The 16597-nt window shown below is 39.1% G+C and overlaps 1 protein-coding gene across 6 annotated transcripts in view; it reads right to left on the minus strand.

The window, feature by feature from the left end:
• The window catches only part of APP (amyloid beta precursor protein), a 284471-nt gene that overhangs the window by 62276 nt on the left and 205598 nt on the right, over positions 1-16597 (minus strand). For all 6 annotated transcript variants that reach the window (XM_008969776.6, XM_008969774.6, XM_008969775.6 and 3 more), the window contains 2 exons: positions 6823-6951; positions 5788-5887 (listed from right to left, as the gene is read on the minus strand). In XM_008969776.6, coding sequence (XP_008968024.4) covers positions 5788-5887; positions 6823-6951 — 229 coding nt within the window. The remainder of the gene's footprint in view (positions 1-5787; positions 5888-6822; positions 6952-16597) is intronic.

Below are 16597 nucleotides of genomic sequence, written 5' to 3' on the forward strand. Positions count from 1 at the left end.
TAAGGAAGATTACAAAGGACAAAAAAAAACACCAATCATTTTTAAGTAACAATTTGACAAAGCAAAGGTTGAAAGGATGAAAGGATTCTGCCCTTTTGAAGGATTAATAAATAATTAAAGCAGAATATGAACATTGAAGAGGAAGCCATATTTTCACTGAAATAATGATTCCATCGTTTGTTGAATGAAAAAATATTAATGAAGACCTACATAGTGATTTAAAAGAGAGGAGATTTTATCTCTATACAAACAATGCCTGAAGCCATTCTTTGCAAGAAATCTTCATAATCTGCCTGAAAATAACTTTTTAAAAAATAAAAACATTAATAAATGACTGAGCCTGGGAACTTGCACATAATAATTAAAATTGAATGGAAAAATATGAAATTATAAAATAAAACACGGGCCTTTTATAACACAACAGGACACTTGAAAATTCACACTTATTTGTCATGGGAATAGCTTCAGACTGTGGTTGGCGGTCAAACAGGACAGCACAATTAAATCAAGTAGATGACCAAATAGCAGAGGGTCATGGTACAAAGAAGGACCATGTTGTAAAATTTTATTACTAAAGGTCCTCAGAACCCTGATTTATGCTTTGTTATCTTGGCCAACCACATCCATTTAGTTAGCTTGATCAATCACAGCTTTAGAGGATGCTGTGGCCTAGGAAAGAAATTTCTTTTGTGTGGTGCTTACGCTAGATGTCAAGGAAGGAGTTTTGGTCAGGTCTTTAGGGTTATGGAGGAGCCCACTTCATCAGTCCAAGTTAAGGAGCATCTGCCTTTTTATCCTGGGGACTGGCTTCAACCTTATATTTATAATTACTAATATCTAAAAAGTACCAGGGTCCTTGCTGGATCTTGAGGAGGCAAGGATGACCAACATATATCTGGAAGAGTTCACAGGATGGAGGGTTAGTAGAGATATAAACAAATAATTTACTCCAAGTTAGAGTATGGTATTGGAGGTGGATACCCAGTGCTTTCACATTGAGGTTAAGTAGGGGAAAATTCCACTTCAGAGAGGAAAATAGGCAGCAGAAAGAACACAGATTTTGGACTTCTGGCAGGTCTTGGCTTCCACCCCACTTTCATCACTTTACTATCTGGGCTGGGCAAGTTGGCAAACTCTCTTAGGTTCAAAGTTCAATTTCTTCAACTGTAAACTGGGGATGCTATCACTGAATTTCCCAGTATCTTCACTAGCCCATATGCTGCCTTTGTGTGAAATGCAAGAAAGCCCCACTTCCAGTGGGTGTGCACAATGCCAGAGGGCTTGGCTCCTTGAGTGGGATGTAGAATAAATTATGAGTCTCCACTCTTACCCTAAACCACCTGCCACTGCCACATCTCTATATGGTGGTCCTGTACCTCAATGGGGAACATTCATAAAGAAAGAACGTGACCATCAGCATTATCACAAAGAGGCACTCATTAGTTGGTTACATGGTTGTCACTCAAATGCCAGCTCTTTTCTCCGTTCTCTATGCAAATTAGAAAGGGTTTATAGGACTTGGGCATTTTACTTGAATCTTGAAAGGTGCAACTTTTCAAGCAAGGAAAAACCACAAGCAGCTTTTTTTTTTTCTTTTTTGGAGACGGAGTTTTGCTCTTGACGCCCAGGCTGGAGTGCAATAGTGCAATCTTGGCTCACTGCAACCTCTGCCTCCCGAGTTCAAGTGATTCTCCTGCCTCAGCCTCCTGAGTAACTGGGATTACAGGTGCCTGCCACCACGCCTGGCTAATCTTTCTATTTTTAGTAGAGATGGGGTTTCACCATGTTGGCCACGCTGGTCTTGAACTCCTGTCCTCAGGCGATCCACCCCTGCCGCTGCAGGCCTGCAGCTGTTTTTTTTTGTTTTGTCTTTTGTTTTTAAGGGAACTTGCATAGTTCCGAAAAGGAGGAATTGAAGTGGGAGGGGGCCAATGTGAGACAAGAGGTAGCGTGACTGGCTGGGAGTCTAATGACACTGATGAGAGGACAGGATCTCAGGTAAGTAGGGGATGTACAGAGATTTCACATGAACACAGAAGGCCGAATATACAGGACTTGCAACTAGTAAGAAATAATGGGTGAGGGAGAGGAAGGCATCATGGATAGTTTAGGCCAACCAAGAGAACTCAGAATAGAGTGTGTAAAACAAGTAAATTTCCAGAAGGACATGAGTCTTATACACATTGATTGCAGGTTCAGAGGCACATGGGATATTTGGGGTCTGGAATATGGCACTGGGATTCAGTACGCTGGCTGTGGCTAGACACATGAATTTGGGATTCACTGAAGTTAGAGGGAAAGTAGCATGAACAGACAGGATGCCTCAGGGAAGCACAATGGAAGATACAAGGGCCAGGGCAGAACTCACAAGCATGATGAACCCTATGCTCTGGTCACAATTTACTGCTCACAAATTTAATGTCAATTTTCCCCTTCACCGATAGCATTCCTTCTTCTCAGCATGACTCCATTCTTCCTCATTTTCACCCATAAAATTATGGAAGCATAATTCACTGAAGCAGATATACCTCTCCCACTAAAGATACTGGCAGTTCCCCAGACTGGTGAAAACCTCTTATCCGTAAAGCACCTGTTACCATTATTTAATTAAACCATTGTATCTCTCTACAGATGTTTGACTGCATTAAGCACATCCTAATTGCTTGTATTTATAAGCACAAACTTCTATACAAAAGGCATGCATTTTTAGGGACTTTAAAATTTTCTCCTTTTGCCAGTGTCTCTGAATTTTAGTATGCTATTTGTACTGAACTGACTCCAAATCTAAAATTTGATTATATACAGAAATAGCAAATAAATGCAACTCAGACTAATGACAAAGCATTTAATCAGAGAATATTAGAAAGACTACAAGACATAACCTGGAAAAAAAATCTATGAAGAACCTATTTAGAAAGTAAGCTAAAAGCAACACTTTTTATTATGAGCAATTTCAAACACATACAAAAGTAAAAGGAATAACATGAGGAACCTCTAACATTTGGCTTAAGCAATTAGCACCCCTGGCCAATCCTGAAGTTTCAACTATATTCCTACTAAAAAGGGACATATTGTTTTAAATGTTCCTTCAAATGAAAAAGGACTATAGATGACAACTAGGTTCAACCCAGAAAAGCTATTCTCCCCAGTGAACCACTTCTGTAGCTTTGACACTAGCAGCTCAGATAGTGTACAGGGTTCATTATTGCAAACTTCTCTTTCTATAGAGAACAGTCATTTAAAAATGGAAGCACCCAGGATTCCAAATGAAAGGTTTTTAAAAAAGATTATCTTTCAGAATGTGGCATCTGGTATATTTAGAATGATATATATGTCATTACTTAAAAAAACCCAACTAATGGGTGGATTGAGAGCATATTACATACATACACACACACACACACACACACAAACACACATTAAGAGCACATACGTAATATGTTCTTTATTTTTATTATACTTTAAGTTTGAGGGTACATGTGCACAACGTGCAGGTCTGTTACATATGTATACATGTGCCATGTTGGTGTGCTGCACCCCCTAATATGTTCTTAATCCAACCTAATGGCTGTTTTTTTTTTTTTTTCTTTTTACAGAAAAAGATTCCATGATACTAATTATCTAAATATCCTCCCTGGTACTGAGATTTGAAGTTTATTGTGCTGCCCTATTCTTGGGCATTTCGTAATATTCAAGATATCTGAACCACCATCTGTTCTGTGGAAGTGTGACTAATTAGTGGCTAATGTTTTCAGTAGTATAGTGCCAAATAAAAAGTTCTAATAATTTAATTATAAAGAGTCAACAATAATTGCTGGGTGAGGGTGGAATATTGGTCATCAACTTTTTAGTCCTTTGCAATGGCTTATTTCCCTATAGTTATTACCTATGCCACTTCAACTGAAGTCACATGTGAAAATAGGCTTAAGATAGCTGTAAAAAACAAACAAACAAACAAAAAAACCATGTTTTCTAGAAGATTTTAGCTTCAGTTCATTAAGACTGATAAATTATTTCATTTTGTACCTTCTACAACTTTTTGCAGAACTTCTTTACACTTATTTAATACATAGTATTTTAAAGGTTCCTTACTGATGTCTATTCTCCAAGTATACCTGAAAAAGTATATTTGTTTGCTAAAGAAACTTGATACAGTGAAAAATTAATTGGAAATCTCTGTTCTCAATTCATGGTGTAGACTAAAAACTCCACCTCCACTATCTTAATAAATTCTTGCTCAACACTGAGTTGCTCCTTCTGAACAAAAGCTTGGCACACTATGAAGTTGCTTTTTTTCTTTTCTTTTTTAAATAGAGAGGGGTTGGCCAGGCTGGTTTCGAACTCCTGGCCTCAGGTGATCTGCTCACCTTGGCCTCCCAAAGTGCTGGGACACTGCACCTCCCTGACATATGAAGTTTCTTCTGCAAGTTATGTAGCTCAAAGTATAATTTCAGATTCCGTCCATTAATGTGCAGTACTGAACAGAACATCATCACCTGACACATGCCAAATATTTCACAGCAATACAAACAATATTTACAAGGCCACATAAATCAGGAAAGAAGGAGCAGAATAACACTGGCATAAAATGGAAAAAGTGAGGGCCAGCTGTTCCCTTGAGCGGTGTTTCAGGCACTTCAAAGTCGGACTTACTGTAATGGGTACATCCATCTACAACATCCTGGGTGCTCTGATTCCAGATGATAACCTGTATCTATTTCCAACCCAATTAACAAAGGGTAGGATTCTTTATGGGGAAGGATATGCCAGATACATACTGCTTATATGTTGGTAAGACTACACACTAAATCTCCAGTATAGGTACATATGCTTATATTGAAAGATGCACCAACATAATCGTCATCTATGTACCTTTGTGAAGTAAGTTAAACAGTTATGGGCATTTTGGCAGCTGACAGAGACTCATGTGATATTTTATTCTCTTTCCAAGAGAAACAGAAATGAGAGATCTTAAATGAAATCATTAGTCATTAGGAAAGTCATTATGAAAACTAGGGACATAAAAGACAGTGGGCACACAAGGTCAGTTTCCTGGTTTTGATAATGGACTATAGTTACGTAAGATGTCACTGGTGAGGCATGTGGGTGATGGATGCATGAGACCTCTCTGTATTATTTTTCCAAGTTCTTGTGAGAGTATAATTATTTCAGAATATAAGTTTAATAGACCACTATCTTTTAAGTTTAAACAATGATGTGGTTCAGAGAACACTCATGGCTTCCCTGCTCAGCCATCAAAGAGAATTGTGACTTACTGAATATAACAATAACCTCAAAGTCACAAGTCACAGTTACGTGTTTTGGCTGTGCTACTTATAATGCATGTGACACAGGCCAGTAAGTTACTCAAATTTTAAGTTTGAGCTTTTTCATTTGTAAGATGGAACAATCGTGACACTCAAAAGATGAAGAATGAGTTTTTTTCCCCATTAATTGTAAAGTACCAAAGCATCATAATTTGAGAGCCATAACAAGATTGGGCAAATTAGAAAAAATGCTGCCATGTATAATTCAATAACAAGTGTCCAATTATTACAAAACTATACCCTAAGTCAGGCGACATTCCTCCAGTCTTACAAGTATGGAGAGGTAAGAACTGATTCAATTGCTAAGGCTAGAAAGCTAGTTCCATCCTGACAATTTCATCGTAAAAGGCAAGCTGTTCTATTAACTTCCATATTCCTCAAACAGATAACTCACTTCCTCAATTTTCCTCTGGGGGAAAATACACGTCCATGTGCAGCATCAAAAGAACAGCTTACTTACCAACTTCATCCTGAATCTCCTCGGCCACTGCAGGCACGTTGTAGAGCAGGGAGAGAGACTGATTCATGCGCTCGTAAATCACACGGAGGTGTGTCATAACCTGCATCAAAGGATGACAACTCCAGGTCAACAATGTCTGGGGGTAGGAATGGTTCTTTTTCTTTCTTTTTTTCTTTTTTTTTGAGACGGAGTCTCGCTCTGTCGCCCAGGTTATTTTTCTTACCAAGCACTGCAGGTAGATACAAACTTCCAAAAGAAAACTGACAAACACGGCTACTGTTAAAAGGTTTAACTGAAAGAGCAACTTTATTTTTCTTGTTCTCCTATTTCTGTTCTCTAACTTTTGAGCTCAGGTTTAAGACTTATCTTAAAACTTACCATTATCTTGTATGCTTATAACAGCCAATTAAAAAGGCTACCTCTGCCACCTCTGATTCCTAATACTGAGGCTCTCTAAACAGACCCTGATGCCCTAAATACATTTCTTTGCAAATTTCCCCCTAGAAAACAACATATTTCAATTTGATTGGCTATTTCATGCTATATATATTTAACTCTTTCATTCAAGAAAATGTAAAATTTCACATTTCCTAAGGTAGATCCCAGTTTTCAGCCTTTGGGAACCGGGGAGTATAAAATACATTATTACTGGGCTTCATTTAGGCTCACATTAAATCTCAACATTGCAGTAGGTTTATGATTGCCTGCCATACTTCAGTTGAACCAGTTTTCAAGATTTTAGTTTATACAACTTCTGTTTTTCTCATTTTAGTCATTGGTTTTAATCAGTTCCTTAGCAATCAGTTAGCAGTAGACTACTAAGATTTTTACATTTGTTATTTTCATAACTCAGAAAATGCCAAACCACATATTGCTCTAAGACAAGCTTTTAGAATTTACCAGAAGTTAAAGAGCTCTTGCCATAGGGAAAACACCTATAGGTGCTCGGAGAATGCCTGGGATCCTGTCACCAACCCAAGAAGCAAGAATCCTGGATTGTCAAAGCTGCAGAAGATGATTATACCCCACGCTTACCTGGGACCGGATCTGAGCAGCTTTCTTGGGATCCACCATGCGCACATGCTCGAAATGCTTTAGGGTGTGCTGTCTGTCCTTCTGTTCTGCACGGACATACTTCTTTAGCATATTGAACACGTGACGAGGCTGTGGGAGGAAAATGAAAAACTCTTTTTCAAGTTTGTGCAAAACACTGCTTCTTCCATTGGCGTTGGGTTAGAGGTTCCACTAATGCATCCGGTCATGTGAACGCACTGTGAATCACCTTTTTGCAGGTCTCCCTTCTAAACATTTCTCCTACTCCTTTCTTAATGGGTAATTACTTAGATCGGCTGCTTTTCACTTCCACAAGAGCATTTAACATTCTCGACATATATGATGACTGTCCTCCTTACTCAACATTTTCTTTTTAAATAGGAGTACTCTGCTATAGAAAGAGAACAGATTTGAGGTCTGTCAGGTTAAGTTAGGTCCTTCTCTTTCCCCACCCAAGGGGCATATGTGAGACTACATTGCTACGTGTACATTCTGAAGACCAGAGGTAATGTCACACAGATAATCCCATCACCAGTAACATGTAACATACGAAATCAAAATGAGAAAAACAGGAAATTTAACCACTATTTTGTAAGCCAAGGAGTAACTGAACTGTAAGAGACATTATATTTTTCTAGGAGAAAGGCCATTGCTAAACTGTATTTATTTTACTCTGAAATTTAATTAAGTTCTTTCTAAGCTATCAGATTCTAATTCTTTCAGCAACAATTACATTTCATCTTAAGTGCTCCTATTTTCTTTCTAATTGGTTCCATTTCATTTTTATTTTAGTTTTACCTGAAAACATCCATCCTAATAAAAACTAAGGACAAAGATTCCCTGGTCTTCAACAATTTCATCACTATATGCATTCCACTACATGATTTTGTAAGATGATTTCCAAAAACACAACATTTCTTCTTCATTAAAACAAACAAACAAAAAAACCAGTTGTGAAAATTCATGTCGGGAATAGAATTTTGGTCATTTGGGCAAACCTAGCTATTATTAACCCATGTGTCATGAGTACCCTGAAAACCAGTTGGAAGGTACAAAATTTATTCCAGAGATGGTGTGTGTGGTGGTGGGGCGGGTGGTAATGGGGCTTTTGTTGTGTTATCCATATCCTATGGGATGTGCCTCTCCTTCCCCTTTTGCTTAGTTAACTTAGGAGCCATCTCCCTGCCATCTCAGGTGGAACGAGGTACCCTTTTTCTGTGCTCCTATGAAATACTGTGCAAATCCCCATTAATGTACCTAACTCATTAAATTATCTATGATTCTTACTCCCCTCTTTAATGTGAGATCCATAGGGCTGGATTTGGTTTTTTTTCTTTATTTGGAACCCCAATAACACAGTGCTTGACCCAGAGGGTGCTCTGTATTTGCTTGGTGAATGCCTGCCACAGAGGCCATGCTACTGTACTTGAGAAAACAAATACATATACACAATAAAAATAAAACAACTTGGGCTCATCTGCCTTCTTTCTTTTTCCTAAAAGAAATGTGCTTCTCCATAATCCCCAGAAAGACAGCCATCACAGCTTGCAACAGTTCTTGGCAACTTATCATTACAACTCTCATCTGAACTGTGAAATCTGGTTGAATTTACAAATCAGAGGATGACCTTTTAAATCTCAGAAGAAAAGTAGTAAAAGAGGTAATGACTGATAAGCTATATCTCTATATATTGAAAAGAGGATAGGTTATACATGTGAATTAAAAAAAAGAACATTTGAAAACATCAGAGATTAAAGGCTGACTCTTGTTGATTGTGAAGGATATTTGATATGCAGAGTTGTGTGATCAGGATCTTGCACAACCACCCTCGATGCTTGCTTGTTATTAAGCACCAAGGTCTTAGAAATCTCTCTAGTTCTGTTACCATTATTCATCCAAGACTGGAGACAGAAGGGGCTGTGACTAATTGCATTTAATCATGATGTTCCTTCCTGGCCTTCATGGATGCTTTCTTAGTTGCTCTATTTCATTTTTCTCCCTTGTAAAGGATTTATTGTTTTGAAGAAAATGGGATGAATTTTTAAGAGTTTAAATAAGAAAAAAAAAAGCACTTCAATTAAAAAAGTAAGGATTGCTTTGGGAGTCTGAGGCAGGAGGATCATTTGCAGCCAAGAGTTTGAGACCAGCCTGGACAACATTACAAGAACCTGTCTCTACAAGAAAATTTTAAAAATTAGCTAGGTGCAGTGACACATGCCTGCAGTTCCAGCTACTTGGGAAGCTTAGTCAGGAGGATTGTTTGAACCCAGGAGGTTGAGGCTGTAGTGAGCCCTGATTGCACGACTGTACTCAAGCCTGGGAAAGAGAATAACTGCCTGTCTTTTAATTAAAAAAAACAAAAAACAAAAAACAAAAACAGTAAGAATTGCTTTTCATCATAACTTCTTTTTTTCCAGTTAGTCATCTATGAATGTTTTTGTAAGATATTTTGTCCTAAAAGGACTGTCACCAACAAGCAGGTACACCAGGATGCTATGGCCCCAGGCTGGCCTTGGCATTACTACTTCAAGCTAAATTTCAGTTTAGAGAAGGTGCAGGTCATTTCTGATGACCAACATCTGGATCTCCCTTTTTCTTCTCCTATCACAACAAACAGCATATATTCCCACTAATTATTATTATTATTATTCTTTGAGATGGAATCTCGCCCTGTCTCCCAGGCTGGAGTGCAGTGGCGCGATCTTGGCTCACTGCAACCTCCGCCTCCTGGGTTCAAGTGATTCTCCTGCCTCAGTCTCCTGAGTAGCTGGGACTACAGGCATGTGCCACCATGCTCAGCTAATTTTTTTGTATTTTTAGTAGAGACGGGGTTTCGCCATGTTAGCCAGGATGGTCTCCATCTCCTGACCTCGTGATCTGCCCGCCTTGGCCTCCCAAAGTGCTAGGATTACAGGCGTGAGCCACCACGCACGGCCAATTAATTATTCATGTTAACATACATTTAAAAATAAGCACAAAAGCCTTGACTTTTCCCACCTATGCAATTCAGATGGCAGTATCTTTCAGATAGTATTTGCAGATTAAATGTGTTCAGTGATAGTTACCCAGAATGATGCGTAGTCTGTTGCTGATACTCAATATACATTTATTTCTTTCACTCAGGCCTTATCTATAAATCATCGACCCCTTTCTTTCCTCTAAGTAATAAGAGTTCAATGTGTATTGACTGCTTCTGAATGAGACAGTATATTAAATGCTTTTTGCTGGTAACTCATCAAATCTTCGTCTCAGCCCTATGACAGAGTCATAGCAGCTCTCCCCACCTTATTGGTGAGGCATGAAGCACAAAGGAGATTGTGGTTACATAGGCTACATCCCTGGCCCATGGTTACACAGCAAGTTAGTGTTAGATTGAGAATGGGTTAGTCTCACTGTCTGGCTCCAGAGCCTCTTCTCCTAATCACTTTGTGATCTGGCCCTTCAAGGAGAATCTAAAATGGACCAAGTTTAAGATAGTTCTACAAAGCAACTTACGAAGTTAAAAACAGGCCAGGCGCCGTGGCTCATGCCTGTAATCCCAGCACTTTGGGAGGCCGAGGCGGGCAGGTCACGAGGTCAGGAGTTCCAGACCAGCCTGGCCAACATGGTGAAACCCCATCTCTACTAAAAATACAAAAATTAGCAAGGCATGGTGGTGGGCGCCTGTAGTCCCAGCTACTCGGGAGGCTGAGGCAGGAGAATTGTTTGAACCTGGGAGGCGGAGCTTGCAGTGACCTGAGATTCCACCACTGCACTACAGCCTGGGCGACAGGACGAGACTCCGTCTCAAAAACAAACAAACAAAAACAAAGTTAAAAACAAAGAAATAAGTGCATGGTTAGAAAAGACAGTCTGTTCCAGGAGTACTTGCCTGACTTTCTAGTTCTTACAAGTGCAGGTAATATTCTGTGGGCCATGCTAACATCAGCTCCTTTAATTGTGTAGAAGGTTCAGATTTAGCTTGTTCAATCTCTCAATTACTGTCCTAGGTTTCTGGAGTTCCATTATTCTTTAGCTAATGCATGAAATTATTTAGCTAATTATTAAGCTAATGTGTGGGGAGAAGAAAGAGCAAGATAGGAATGTCCTCTATCAATGTGGATAAAGGATTAGGATTACTGGAAAGTGATTCAAGGTATTAAAGTTAGGCTTTTGTGACATTCATGGTTTCTAGTGCTAAATTCATCCTTATCTTCTATTGAGATGGGTAATTAAATGGTGAATGTATTCGCATGTTTTCAATTGCTGATCTCATTTAATACTGCCATTCTCCTTCAAAATATATTCCTAACTTATCCTGAAAATCCCCAGAGTTTGATGATAATGTTCCCGGACTGAACTGAGGGTTGGGCTACTATATCTCACAGCCCAATAACGAGATGCAGATGAACTGGGAGGAAGAGAGTTTTTATTTTTGTAACCTTTTACAGGGAGACGGCCTGGAAATTAGTGCCAGACCAACTCAAAATTACAAAGTTTTCCAGAACTTATATGCCTTCTAAGCTATATGTCTACGTGTAAGTGTGCATTCATCTCATGACATAAGTGATTAACTTCTTTTAATCCATAACTAAGGTCTGAGTCCTGAAGACCTTCCTGTAGAGTCTCAGTAAATTTACTTAATCTAAATGGGTCTAGGTGCTGGGGTGATTACTCTTATCTTGTCTCCTGCTAAATCAGGGAGGTTTGGGGAGTTCCTGCAGACCTCCAGTAAACTTGTTTGTGGAGGCCTGGAGAGTTTCTTCAGACTCCCAGTAAAACTTGTTAATCCTAAATGGGTCCTGTTAAGAATTCCTTGGTTTTGCCAGGAAAGGCCTAGGCAAAACTCTTGGTGGGCTTTTGTTACATTCCAGCCTTTGTATAAGGGCGCTGGCTTTTTTTTAGCTTTTAGTATTTAACTGAACTACTCAGTCAGTACGGAAACAGCTGTTACGGAGGCCTGCATTAGTGAGATTTGGCCTGCCACAATAACAGAGTAGCAAAGGAGGCTCTGAGGACTCCCCAGGCCTCAGCTCCTCCAGGGATAATGAGACCTGGGAAACCCCTTCACTGTTTATGTGAGCTGAGATGCGCATTGTGTGTGCATCTACATAAACACAAGCCTTTTCTTCCTAATGCCTATTGGATAAGCAAAGCCTGGGAACATCAGATAATTCAGGAAGACCTTAGGATATCTCCCAATAAATGAATTACAGGGTTCTGCTTCACTGATTTGGCCACCTAAACACATCTCTAGGAATCATGCTTGGAAATGAAAACAAAATCAGATTACCTTCTTTGTTGGACAGTAGGCAAATAAATCATACCAAATAAAATGGTAGTTATCTCTATCCCTCAGAAACAAATACTATTTTTAGTTAAGAAAGAAAAAACACAGGTGTAAAAAGAAAATAATTCTTGGGGCCCCCAAATCACTAAGCTAAAGGGAAAAGTCTAGCTGGGAACTGCTTAGAGCCAATCACCCTGATTGTCTACCCTGGAGAGGCTAATCAGAAACTCAAAAGAATGCAACTGTTCATCTCACCTATCTCTGACCTAGAAGGCCCCTCCCCACTTCGAGTCTTCCTGCTTTTTGTTTCAAGCTGTCTCGCCTTTCCAGACCAAACCAATGTACTTCTTATATGTATTGATTGATGCCTCATGTCTCCCTAAAATGCGTAACACTAAGCTGTGCCCTAACCACCTTGGGCACATGTCATCAGGACTTCCTGAGGCCATGTCACAGATGCATCCTCAACCAGGGCAAAATAAACTTTCTAAATTAACTGAGACCTGTCTCAGATTTGCTGGGTTCACACAGGTAACAGTTCCCTATACTTTTATATTTTTGTTGAGGTTAAAAAAAAGACCTCCCTCCTTTTGATATATGATTCATGCATATTTCACTCAAATAAATAAATAATTGCCCTCACAACTTTTGGCCAAAATACAAATCCTCCAGGCTTAACATTTGTTATTTCTTGAGCTATAATAATGTATCTAAGAATAACAAGGTGTCCTGATTGTCTAGTGAGGTTTATTTTATTATGCTAAGACAAAGATGAATTTCTTAAAATTTTAATTAAAAACACAGAAACCTTCATACAGGAATGGTAGGGAAAAACCCCTCTGTTATCTCTATAGAAACATATTCTCTTAAAGTAATTGCTATTACTATTGTCACAATATTCATACTTAAGATGGGTTATTCATATGATCAGAAAAACAAAAGAATTCAGTGGCTCACGAAAAGGATATTGATAGAGAGAGTTTAAGAAACATTTTTTTTTTTTAACCTGCAGGCATATAATCCGGATCACCCTCACGTCTTTAAATCTTCTGTTACTAGCAATAATTTTTCTGTGTATTAATACTACAGTCTGGTTATATTGGCATTAGATGGCTAATCTCATTATTAAAATATATGGCAAAGAACAGAGGAAGAGATCTGTCCCAGGAGGACTAATTATACCGAATCCTATTTATTGTCACTACTGTTTCTGAAACAGTGTTTAGCTCATAATTATGTGCTGTCTGTTTGCAACTGATGTGACACTTTTTAATTTGTACTAAACTCACCTCACAATCACACTGCCTTTTAAAAAATCATTCAAAATAATTTATTAAAGGATTAAGAACAGGCACCACCGAAATGGCTTAGACATCATTTACAGCAAGAGGAAAGAGAAACATAAGATGTACATTTTAGAACATTACTCATTTTCCTCTCTGGAAACAAGAGCGTAATGTATTTCTACCTCTAGGCACAGTTCCTGCCACAATTTGGTTGCTAATAAATGTTTGTTAATTAAATTAATGAGTAACTTGCAGCTAGATACAATTTCAGAAATAGGCCCAGTAGTGCAGAATATCCTTCATAGTCTTCAAGTAGAAAACAAACACCTCTCTACTCAGAATAGTGGCCTTCCCAATTTTCACTGAAATACTGACATTAATAAACCTACTTGAGGTATCTATATAGTGTGCTTGGGTACTTTAGAAAGTAGTTTTAACTGGGAACTCTTCCCAGAAAATATTTAATGGACTTCATAGCGTGCACAAACTCGTCTCAAAGAGAAGATTCGTTACATTAATTTCAAAAGATCTCACATATTGTGTTCTTATAGTTTGATGTCAAATTGATGTAGGTAATATTGAAGAAAATTTAATGGCCTTTCCTGATAAAAGCTAACACGTTTTTGGAGATGGAGTCTCACTCTGTCGCCCAGGCTGGAGTGCAGTGGTGCACCTCCACCTCAGCTCACTGCAACCTCCACCTCCTGGGTTCAAGCAATTCTCTTGCCCCAGCCTCTTGAGTTCAGCTGGGATTACAGGCGTGCACCCTCACACCAACCTAATTTTTGTATTTTTAGTAGAGATGGGTTTCACTATGTTGGATAGGCTGGTCTCAAACTCCTGACCTCAGGTGATCCACCTGCCTCGGCCTCCCAAAGTGCTGGGATTACAGGCGTGAGCCACCGCCCCTGGTGCTAGTACATTTTTTATTAATTTCCCCATTTCTTAGACGTATTTACTTTTTCATTTTTCTTTTATACGATTTCTCAAATTTGGTGTTGCTGGGACTTGGGAAAAGTCTCATACATTTGACTAATGGCAGGATGACTCAATGCCAGTCACGTCTGAATATGTAGCTTATTACTTGACAGTTCACGTGGGAAGTGTATTAAAATTATTAAGTCCTATTGTCCCACTCCACAGCTTTATGCTTGATCTGGAAATCTGGCATCTTATCATAATAGACACTTGTGCCTTAAACCCGTTTCTTATGGAAGGCAGTGAAGTGTCAAGAGCGTTTAAAAGCCCTGGGCATAATCCTGCCAAGAAGGAAGTAAATGATTCACTGTACGGGAATCACCCCAACCTTTCCAGGTCACAGAAAACCCTCTCCTGGAGCATTAAATTGCACCCTGGTGGTTTCCGAAACTGAACAAAGCAATTCTCTCCTGCTTTCATAAATAGGTTCAGAACTATTATTTTCACAGTTTTACACCCTGGATTTCAAGAAATCTTGAGCATATAAAATGGAGAAAATTTCCGTGTGCAGGTTTAAAAATCACACTTTAGAGAGTTAAGTCTCTCTGTGCTTGAGATGATCTTAGTTAAACGTAACATTTGGGGAAACTGCCATGGGGACCTCTGAATCACCACCTTTATTGTCTTTAATGCCAGGAGTTGAGCTAAATTTTTAAAGCCTCCTGCAAAATTTATCTACCTTCCTTTCTTCAGAAAGGCAAACAAATGATCTTTGTAGTTTAAGGTGAGTATAAAAGGGCAAATGATAATCCCATGCCAAGGTGGACACAGAAGTCTTGAATGAAGCAATGGAGAAAATGGCAGTAGATTCTCACACTCTCCCCCTTTGGTGTTTCTTAAGTTTTAACAATATGGATGCATTAGATGGAAGGATATTGAACAACTAATCTCTATTAATCCACTTAGTTCATAAGGCCAGAGCAAAACTTTTGTTTATGTCCAAGGAGTTATCCCAGTGTTCCTTCCCAGGGTATCCGGTTTGCTGATGCGGCTCTGATTTTGTACTGAACATGACGCAGGAGCATCTAGGAGTCATCTATCATCTGTTCTCTCCTTCCTGTGGAAGCAGATCACTTCCTCATAGGGACGTGTCACCAAAGCCTCCATGTACTTCCCCTAACAATCTTTCTCCTCTTACGGAGGAAGACATCTTCCTACTTCACAATTGTGTCTCAACTTTCAATGAATCCTTTTGATTTTCTAATTATGGCTAACAAAAGCTAGAACAACAGCAATTGCAGAAAGAGGAGAAAAATTAACTCCAATTTGCAGACGGAATAGGAGGAATCCCTTTATTAAATCACTTGCTCCTAGTTACAGGTTATAAAGATGGCAAACCTGGGAAGTGAAGACAGGAGTTTATGTTATAAAAGGTAGAAAATAGGAGTGGTTTTAATTCTCTCATCACTTAGTGACCTTTTTTCTTTTCTTTCTTTTTTTTTTTTCTGAGATGGAGTTTCACTCTTGTTATACAGCCTGGAGTACAATGGGGTGATCTCCCCTCACTGCAACCCGGGTTCAAGCGATTCTCCTGCCTCAGCCTCCCGAGTAGCTGGGATTACAGGCATGTGCCACCATGCCCAGCTAATTTTGTATTTTTAGTAGAGACAGGGTTTCTCCATGTTGGTCAGGCTGGTCTTGAACTCCCGACCTCAGGTGATCCACCCACCTTGGCCTCCCAAAGTGCTGGGATTACAGGCATGAGCCACCACGCCTGGCTGACCTTTTTACAAATCTGGTAGGTTTCATAAATTTTTTCCAGGGTATTTTGCTAGTTCTCAGAAATAATTTATTTTGGTTGTTCAGACCACAGTCATAAATTAGTGAAGGCAGCATATAGAACTGAAATTTAGCACCCAACACAACCCCATGATTCATGCTTTCAGACAAACTCTAGCACAGAATGGATAAAGAGCTAAGATCTTCTGACCTGGGAATACAGAAAGGACAGAAAATGTTTGGACTTGTATGTCTTCGAGCTTTGTTTAGTCAAACAGTGAAACGTGTACACTTAATGATGAACAGAATTAGTAACACAACCCAGAAGGCAAAGCGCACAGTGTTGCTGAAATCATAAGCAAAAGATATGTTCAACTAACTCGGACCCTTGCAGAGATTTGTCAAACGGTCTGATCATCCGAAAAATGCCAACTGTGACATATTCTTGACTTTTTAAGAGAGATTTACAGCAATCTGCTTTAATTTTGCATATTCATACTTGGAC

This window comes from Pan paniscus, chromosome 22 (assembly GCF_029289425.2).
Source record: "Pan paniscus chromosome 22, NHGRI_mPanPan1-v2.0_pri, whole genome shotgun sequence".
NCBI lineage: Eukaryota > Metazoa > Chordata > Mammalia > Primates > Hominidae > Pan > Pan paniscus.